The sequence below is a fragment of the Podarcis filfolensis genome (assembly GCF_964270895.1).
Source record: "Podarcis filfolensis genome assembly, chromosome: 13".
Classification (NCBI taxonomy): Eukaryota; Metazoa; Chordata; class Lepidosauria; order Squamata; family Lacertidae; genus Podarcis; species Podarcis filfolensis.
In genome coordinates this window covers 34,478,595-34,488,205 of record NC_139615.1, presented here as the reverse complement: position 1 = coordinate 34,488,205, position 9,611 = coordinate 34,478,595, and the positions used below count along the sequence as shown (strand labels likewise).

Below are 9,611 nucleotides of genomic sequence, written 5' to 3'. Positions count from 1 at the left end.
GACTCTGCAACCTTTCCCTGCGCTTTCGTCTCCTTGCACCCTCACCCCTTTCCCATCTCTTTCCCCTCCATCCCGCCCCTTTATTCCTTCCCCTTCCCTGCTGCCCTCAGGAGGCAGGCGAGCCTCGCGTCGTCAGATCGCATCCCGGGCTCCTGGGAATACACAGGAGCCGAGCCAAGCGAGAGCATCTGGGCGGGGATTTCAGGAAAAGCAGCGCAGTGAGCGCGCCTTGCTCCGGATGACTTCCAGCCAAGCTGCTGCTGCTGCTGCTTCCGGGTTCCAGTTACTCCCCGCCTCCTCCCCCTCCCCCTATCTCCCTGGGACCATCCCAATCCCAGTTTGGCGAATTCACAGGTCCCTTTGAAAAAAACCAAAACCGAGGAGCCTCACAGAAAAAAATCCAGCACCGCAAAGTAGTTGCAACCTGTCTGTGTTTCTCCCTCCTTCTCTCCTCCGGCTTCGCCTCCCGATGATGCTTTGATTTTTTTTTTTTTTTTTTTTTTTTGAGGCAAACATCGCAAGGACCAGAAGATAAAGCATCGGGAGAACGACCGGCGGGAGACTAACAGAGAAGGGAATGGCAGGCAAAGGAAAATGGCCCTGGCAGCCGGGCGTGGGATTTGTAGGAGACCTTTAGGCGTTTGCTGAGGATGCCTCCGCGCGCCAGGTAAGCCACGCTCGCCCTTCCCTGGTGGGTTTTATCCATTTCAATTTCCCCTCGCCCCACCCGGACTTTGAGAGAGTCCTTAACACCGAAAGTGGGGGCGGGGGGCTAAGAATTGGAAGCCGTGCTGTTTACAGGGGGGAAATCACGAATGAGTGATAGTGCAGGCCCTTGAATTCAACGGCGGCACTTTCTCTTGACGCTCGTCTTTCCATCATTCCTCCTTCCTCCTTTTTCCTTGCCTTGGATCTGGGCTGCTGCTGCTGCTGCTGCATTGTCGCTCGCTGGAGATTTCCCGTGACCATTAACATCACCATTATTATCTCACTTGCCCTTTTGGCCCTGCGAAATATCTCTTCCCCCTTTTTTCTTCCTTTCTGCTCTCCCTGGGAAAGGCTGGCTGGCTGCAGGATTTCCCGCACGTCGGATCAGAATGGGAAACACAAGGACATGTTTTCGTTTTCTTTTTTGCATATTTGGGAGTCCCCATGCATAGCCCTGCAGGTTTGGACATTCAAACCAGTATTTTATCATCATTTCTGCAGTATAGAGAATATTTGGAAATTCTCCTTTCATCGACCTCATTAGTATAATCCTAAAACTATGCCCATACCTGAGATGTGGACAGTATTTCGAATTGCCTTCCTACTTTGTGTTTTTTGCCTTTCCTTTCCTTCTCTTTCCTGTTATTCTTTACGCTAGTCTATAGGCGGGCCTTTGACTGTGTGTCATGGTGTGTGCGTGATTTATTATTATTATTTACAGTGCAATTCTAAGCATGTTTGCTCAAAAACAAGCCTTGTTCTGTTTACTCCCTAGTAAGTGTGCTGAGGGTTCCACTGCCATTTATTCAAGCCCCTTTCCTGGCCTTCAGCACTAGCCATTCCACACTGTGTTTTTAAAATCCAATTTGTGGGTGGATTTCCTCTCCCCCTTTTCCTTCGTTCTGTTGCCTTTCTTCAACCCTGGAAGAGATTCTGAGCAGCTAATCGCACCCCCCCACCGGCATGTCACTGTGAATTCAGAGGGTTAGGAAGACATGGTGCATTGGCTACAATGTTTGGCTTAGGTGTAGGGAAAGCAGGTTTGGGTCCCCGCTGGGTGGCCTTTTCAATATCTCCCTCTTTCCCTCTCTTAGCTTAATCTACCATCCAGGGTTGTTGTGAGGCTGAACTGTTGCTGTGAGCTACGCGGAAGGGTGGAACAGAGAAATGCAACACAAAAATGAGGCTCTTACTTTTGGATAGCACATCGCTTTTCCTTATTTGCAAGAAAAGGGTTGGGTTGTTTAATGCTGCTGTGTGCTGAGTTAGAAGAGGGCTGACAGCTCAGATCTAGGCCTTGGGTGTGATCCTGGCCCAGTTACCGTTTTTCACGTGTCTTGAGTGCTATTGCATGAATCAAGGACCTTCGGCCTATGCATCAATTCCCCCTTCTTCTCATCCTCCATTCTCTATCTCTGCAGACCTACTCTTTTCTGAATCCCTTCTTCCCCCTCCTCTTTTGTTTTCATGCACACAGGCGTTTCCACAGGCTTTTCCATCCCTCTCTGCTTTTTCCTCCCCATTTCCCCCTCCTGAATCTCCCTCTGTCAGGCGCCTGGGAAGGAAGTGAATAATAATCAGAAGCTCTGCACCTCTAAAGGGAAAACTGACCCTGCAAATGTGCTAACGTGAGCTTTTGCCAGCACATCTGGAAGCAGCTGTGCCCTGTACAAGATGCCTCTTGGGACAAAAGGCAATTTCTGGGGGATACTGCATGTGCAGCTCTTTGCATATTCCCCATAAAAGGTCTCCCTCCACATGTTCCAACTACATGCAATTTTAGCAGTGCCTCTCTTTGGAAACAACAGGCTGCTTCATTTGTTTTCTGGACTGGGACGGGTATGAAGTTCATATGCACCAAAAGAATGGGCATTTTGATAAAAACCTGCAGTGGTTATTTACTTGTTTATATCCTTCATGGCTTAGGGACGCAGGTGGCGCTGTGGGTTAAACCACTGAGCCTAGGACTTGCCAGTCAGAAGGTCGGCGGTTCAATTCCGTGCGACAGGGTGAGCTCCCATTGCTCGGTGCCAACCTAGCAGTTTGAAAGCACGTCAAAGTGCAAGTAGATAAATAGGTAGCGTCAGTGGCGTAGCGTGGGGGGTGCAGGGGGGCCGGCCGCAACATCTGGGGGTTAGGGTTAGGGGGCGCAAATCCACGGGTTAGGGGGCGCAAATCCACGGGTTAGGGGGCACAAATTACTTGCCTTGCCCCGGGTGCTGACAACCCACGCTACGCCACTGGGTACCGTTCCGGCGGGAAGGTAAATGGCGTTTCTGTGCACTGCTCTGGTTAGCCAGAAGCGGCTTAGTCATGCTGGCCACATGACCCGGAAGCTGTACGCCGGCTTCCTCAGACAATAAAGCGAGATGAGCGCCGCAACCCCAGAGCCAGCCACGACTGGACCTAATGGTCAGGAGTCCCTTTACCTTTACCTATCCTTCATGGCTTAGAAAGAATACGTCAGATAAGCTAGCTTGGCCTTTATAATGTCAGGCAGATCTAAAATACACCCCCTTTTTTGCAAAAGTGCAGCTGGGACATGATGGATGAGAACAAAAATGCAGCTTGGGACATGGGAGGTGTTGCGCATGCTACAACTTTTTGCTATCCAGGCCATCAGAAAACAGACAATGATATATTGCTCTGTGGTTGAAGGCCATAGTAGAGCATCTTGGTTTGCACGCAGAAGGTCCCAGGTTTAATCCCCAGCTTCTCCATGTAGGCCTGGGGGTGTCCTCTGCCTGAAACCTAAGATAGGCAATGCAAGAACCTTCTGAGCTAGGTTCTATGGTTCTATGTGTACTATGTGACTCAGTATGAAGCAGATTCCTGTGTAGTTAAACAAATCTTTTCTCCTACCCCACCCAAAGTTACTGGTAGGTCAAAGTTGCTGGTAGACAGGCCTAAGCAATAGTTCACTGTGAGTTCAGATATAATAATAATAATAATAATAATAATAATAATAATAAATTTATTTATACCCCACCCATCTGGCTGGGTTTCCACAGCCACTCTGGGCAACTCCCAACAGAATATTAAAAACACAATAAAACATAAAACATTAAGAACTTACCTAAACAAGGCTCTCTTCGGATGTTTTCTAAAAGTCAGATAGTTGTTTATTTCCTTGACATCTGGTGGGAGGGTGTTCCACAGGGCGGGCACCACTACCGAGAAGGTCCTCTGCCTGGTTCCCTGTAACCTCACTTCTCACAGTGAGGGAACTGCCAGAAGGCCCTTGGAGCTGGACCTCAGTGTCCAGGCTGAACAATGGGGATGGAGATGCTCCTTCAGGTATACAGGGTTGAGGCCATTTAGGGCTTTAAAGGTCAGCAACAATACTTTGAATTGTGCTCGGAAATGTACTGGGAGCCAATGTAGGTCTTTCAGGACCAGTGTTATGTGGTCTTGCCGGCCACTCCCAGCCTCCCGTCTAGCTGCCGCATTCTGGATTAGTTGTCGTTTCCGGGTCACCTTCAAAGGTAGCCCCACGTAGAGCACATTGCAGTAGTCCAAGTGGGAGATAACCAGAACATGCACCACTCTGCGAGACAGTCTGTGGGCAGGTAGGGTCTCAGCCTGCGTACTAGATGGAGCTGGTAGGCGGCTGCCCTGGACACAGAATTGTATTTTCACCATTTCTTTGGTTTCCCCCCGTCAGCCCTAGGAAATGGACGCAACTTTTGCGTCAAGGCAGAGGGTGGGATTAGATGAGGAGGTTTGAATGATTCTTTCCCCTGCCCCAGCCCAAGGCTGGTGGATACCAGAGATGTTGACTAGCCAGGCTGCCGGCTGTTCACTACTAGTCAGGCCCTGTTGAGTGATGGGGTGCTGTGATGCAAGAATTGAACACACAGAGTATGTACTCCAGGGATGGCAGCAGCAAAAGCAATCAAATCCATTAAGGTGGCTTATTCAGATCCATTTGGCCAATAAGTGTGAATCCCTGCTTCCCTTCCTTCCTGTCCCACCCCAGCAGCTGAAAAGCAGCAGCAGCACGCAGGGGCAGAAGGGATTGTATGTGTTTGGTTGGGGTTTTTTGGACATGTGGTGCAGCAATAAACTGCTAGCACGTTTGCAAAGCTAAGCAGGGCCTGGTCAGGTTTCAAACTGGATGGGAGACGGGCATGTTGAGATCCTTACATTGTAGGGGGTTGGATTAGATGACCGTTGGGGACCCTATGTGACACCTTGAGCCAGAGAACAAAGTGAAAAAGCCACCGCTTAACTGCTAAAACATAAGGCAGGCTGTCTCACAAGGCACTACAGTGGTACCTTGGTACTCAAACAGCTTGGAACCCAAACACTGCAAACCCAGAAGTAATTGTTCCGGTTTGCAAACTTTTTCAGAAGCTGAACACGCTCCGTTCTGAGTGCCACACTTCCATTTAGAGTCTTACACTGAGGTCTGTCTGTTTTTGCTATTTATTTTGTGTTTTTGCAGCTTTTTGTTTTGTTTTTGTGACCATGTGAGACCCAGTTCAGCTACTGATTGATTGATTGATTGTGTATGTGACACTGCAGTACATTGTTTATTGCTTTCATTTTATGGATCAATGGTCTCCTTAGAGAGTAAAATTCATGTGAAATTGCTATTTTAGGGGTTGTTTTTAAAAGTCTGCAATGGATTGTTCCGTTTTGCATTACTTTCTACGGGAAAGTGCGCCTTGTTTTTGGAATGCTTTGGTTTTGGAACGGACTTCTGGAACGGATTAAGCTTGAGAACCAAGGTACCACTGTATCACAGTTGAAGAAGACATTCCAGTTGGGAAGGGCATGGGAAAGGGTTGGATAGGAGGTGTGACTTATAGGAACTCCCATGTGCCAGACAGGGAGGTCTAGAGATTCCTCATGCCAGTTGTAAAGACTGACTACTGTTTCTCTTTCTCTCTCCCTCCCTCCATCTCTCTCTTCCTTCACAGATTTACTTCATTATGTCTTCCTCCAAACTCCAAGATGCGGATGAGGTTTTCGGTAAGCTCCTTATTCCTCCCCGGCCTCTCCAGATCCCTGCGCCACCCAGGGGCTGTGCCTAAAAAGAAGTATTTGTAAACCTCCTAGGACCCTCACCACAGGTGCCATGTTGGTGGGAGGGTGGAGGGTTTTTTGGGGGGGTCTTTTTATATTTCAAACTGCCCTGTGACCTTTGGATGAAGGGCAGGATAGACGTTTAAACAATAACAACAAAAATAACGTGGCAAGGGAAACATTCTGCATGTGCTCAGAGACACTCTCACATTCATAAGGCCCCCATAAAAAGGTAAAAGGACCCCAGTCTCGGATGACTCTGGGGTTGTGGCGCTCATCTCGCTTTATTGGCTGAGGGAGCTGGCATACAGCTTCCGGGTCATGCCACTTCTGGCAAACCAGAGCAGCGCACGGAAATGCCATTTACCTTCCCGCCAGAGTGGTACCTATTTATCTACTTGCACTTTGATGTGCTTTCAAACTGCTTGGTTGGCAGGAGCAGGAACTGAGCAACGGGAGCTCACTCCATCGTGGGGATTCAAACCACTGACCTTCTAATCGGCAAGCCATAGGCTCTGTGGTTTAACCCACAGCCCCACCCACGTCCCTTTCATAAGGCCCCCATAGAGATGGCAAATTGGAGACACACAATTCCTGTGAATTGTTCTCGCATTGGCGGCACGTATTCTATTACGCTGTGGTTCAAAAGCCTGTGTGCAGTGACTCGTTGCAGGGACTGAGGCAGTTTCCCAAGCAGACACACAGAGCACAATGTTCATCCAGGGCCCTAGATTTTAAATCGCAGGCCCTGCCCTGAGCGCAGTGTGAATTAACTCTAGACACAGCTACAAACCAAGCTATTGGGGGGTAAGGATGGAGAAAAACGACCCAAAACAAAATGCCAACGCTCAGCCACACTCATTGTTGGATGAAGAATTTGATGCTGCTGGCACGGTGCCCATTGCTGCCTGCTGGGCATTTTCCATTTCTGTGCTTTTGAGCTTACAAACCTGGCGTCTGGGGGAGGAGGCAGAGAGGCAGGGCTTGTTTTGGGGATTGCCATCCTAGCTTCTCATCTGCGTCTTTAATCTGGGGGGGGGGGACGTCACTTTCTGCACATCCTAGCATGACCCAGAAGAATTTATTCCTTGTGCAATGCCCCCTTCTTCCATTTCAAATACTCATATCCTGACCATTTGGCAGCCTAAGACACAGCTGGAACATAAATGGGGTTGCAAGCTCCTCCCATCACCTCTAACCATTGGCCATGCTGGCTGGAGCTGATGGGACTGCGCTTGGGGGTCTGCAGTTCCCCAGCTCTTCTTTATGAACTCAGGCAAGAGAAAATCCTTTTCATTACCTGCTACCTGATCCTTTTAAGTGGAGATGCTGTGAGATTGAAGTTGGGGCCTTCTGCAGTCAAAGCATGCGCTCTATGGCTTTGCCACCCCGAACACGTGCTAGATATGAGCTGGGGGAAATAGTAGTGCCATATTATTTTAGTACATCTATACAGTGGTACCTCGGGTTACAGACGCTTCAGGTTACAGACTCCGCTAACCCAGAAATAGTACCTCGGGTTAAGAACTTTACCTCAGGATGAGAACAGAAATCACGTGACGGCAGCGGGAGGCCCCATTAGCTAAAGTGGTACCTCAGGTTAAGAACAGTTTCAGGTTAAGAACGGACCTCCAGAATGAATTAAGTTCTTAACCCGAGGTACCACTGTATATATCTTAAGTCCCCCATCACCATTAGAAGCTCAAGGTGGCATGCCTGCTTCCCGCCACCCATTTTATTTTCACAACAACCCTGTGAGGTGAGTTATAGGCCGAGAGAAAACAGCTGGCTCAAGGTCACTCAGTGAGCTTCACAGTGAGGTGGGGATTTGAACCCGTGTCTTCCCAGTGCTCGTCCTTCCCAGCACTTGAACCACTATACCACATTCCCACTAGCTTTAGATAGAAAGAGGAGTGGAACCTAAAAATGATTTCCCCCCCCTTTATTTTAAAGAAAACATTAAATGAACGTAGATAAATGAAACTTTAACCAAGTGGGAGGGGGATAAAAGGTAAAGGGACCCCTGGCCATTAGGTCCAGTCATGACCGACTCTGGGGTTGCAGCGCTCATCTCACTTTACTGGCTGAGGGAGCCGGCGTACAGCTTCCGGGTCATGTGGCCAACATGACTAAGCCGCTTCTGGTGAACCAGAGCAGCGCACGGAAACGCCGTTTACCTTCCCGCCGGAGTGGTACCTATTTATCTACTTGCACTTTGATGTGCTTTCGAACTGCTAGGTGGGCAGGAGCAGGGACCGAGCAACGGGAGCTCACCCCGTCACGGGGAGGGGGATAGTCGTCTGCATTTTTCTGGCACTTAAAAAAATGGTTAGTTGAGACTTCCCTCTTAAAACTGTTCAATGGGCAACTAAAGAACTAAAACAAAATGAATAGAAACCTTTAAAGAGTCACAAAGCAGCGCAAACATTGTAGGGAGAAAGGGTAGCCTTACTCATTCTGAATCACAGAGGTGCATTTGGAACCTCACCATGCAAAAACTTTCTGGGGTGGCATGATTTAGAAGGAATGGAAAGAGGATGGAGGTTAGGCTCTCAGTACCTACAACCAAAACATGGCTATAATATGCCATTAGTTAAGAAATTGTAATTAAGAATCCAGGCATTAACTTATACCTGAGCATACCTGCTTCCTCCTCCCTCACCAATCCAATTTCCTTTTGTGCCATGGTTTTTCAGATTGTAATCTCGAGGGCAGTCTTTCTCCCTCTTTTTTAAAAAATCACCCCGTAAGCCGTTCTGGAAGGAAACCTTTTTTGGCTGAAGTGCAGGCTAAAAATCACTTAAATAAAATATGAATGTGTAGCCTCCCTCCATGACGTCAAACACCGATAAAAACTCATTGGGACTTACCTTTCTATGCTGTGTATTTCATTCTTGAAATTTTAATTTTACTTGTGTGCCATCTTGGAAAGTTTTATATCCTGAAAGCTATGGTTGGATGGAAATGAGTGCTGGAGAGGGCTGACTCACCCAGTCACCCCAATTGTACAGTGATGCTTTTCTTCCTGCCTGAACAATTGTGGCAATGCTCATGGTAAACAATTCAGAATATCTGGTTGCAATGAGGGCAAGCTGAACCCAGGCAGTGCAAAAAGCTACATTTGCTCGACATTCTTCTGTTCCTCATCCTATCATTCATCCAGAGCCAGATTTCCCCCAGCTTTTTCAAATCTATGCCCAAATTAGATTTCTGCATATGTACGCATGCATATTTCATGTAAGGGGCTGCATTACGAAAGCATCTCTGAGCATGTGCAGAAAACTCTCTTTGTAGAGTAACCTATAGGTAAAAAAAGGTAAAGGACCCCTGGACGGTTAAGTCCAGTCAAAGGTGACTATGGGGTTGCGGCGCTCATCTCGCTTTCAGGCCGAGGGAGCCGGCGTTTGTCCACAGACAGCTTTCCGGGTCATGTGGCCAGAATGACTAAACCGCTTCTGGTGCAATGGAACACCATGACGGAAACCAGAGCACATGGAAACGCTGTTTACCTTCCCGCCACAGTGGTACCTATTTATCTACTTGCACTGGCGTGCTTTCGAACTGCTAGGTTGGCAGGAGCTGGGACAGAGCAATGGGAGCTCACTCCGTCACCGGGATTCGAACCACCGACCTTCTGATCAGCAAGCCCAAAAGGCTCAGTGGTTTAGACCACAGCACCACCCGCACCACTACAACCAGCCTCAACGCAGCTGGGATATGGGGAGCAGGTGCCCTATGGCTGAGAGCATCCATGCAACCCGAGCCCTTTCTAAAACTAAGCAGTGTTGTGTTTTGTCTTGTATGTGCAAGCACATGTTCTCTGCCACCTCTCCAACTTTGCTTGCTGATGTTTCATGTCTCCCGATACCGTT

The 9,611-nt window shown here is 48.5% G+C and overlaps 1 protein-coding gene across 2 annotated transcripts in view; it reads left to right on the top strand.

Moving 5' to 3' along the window:
- The window catches only part of SAMD14 (sterile alpha motif domain containing 14), a 30,922-nt gene continuing 21,311 nt past the window's right edge, over positions 1–9,611 (top strand). For both annotated transcript variants that reach the window (XM_083583306.1, XM_083583305.1), the window contains exons 1-2: positions 1–667; positions 5,634–5,685. In XM_083583306.1, coding sequence (XP_083439432.1) covers positions 5,646–5,685 — 40 coding nt within the window. In that variant the 5' untranslated portion in view covers positions 1–667; positions 5,634–5,645. The remainder of the gene's footprint in view (positions 668–5,633; positions 5,686–9,611) is intronic.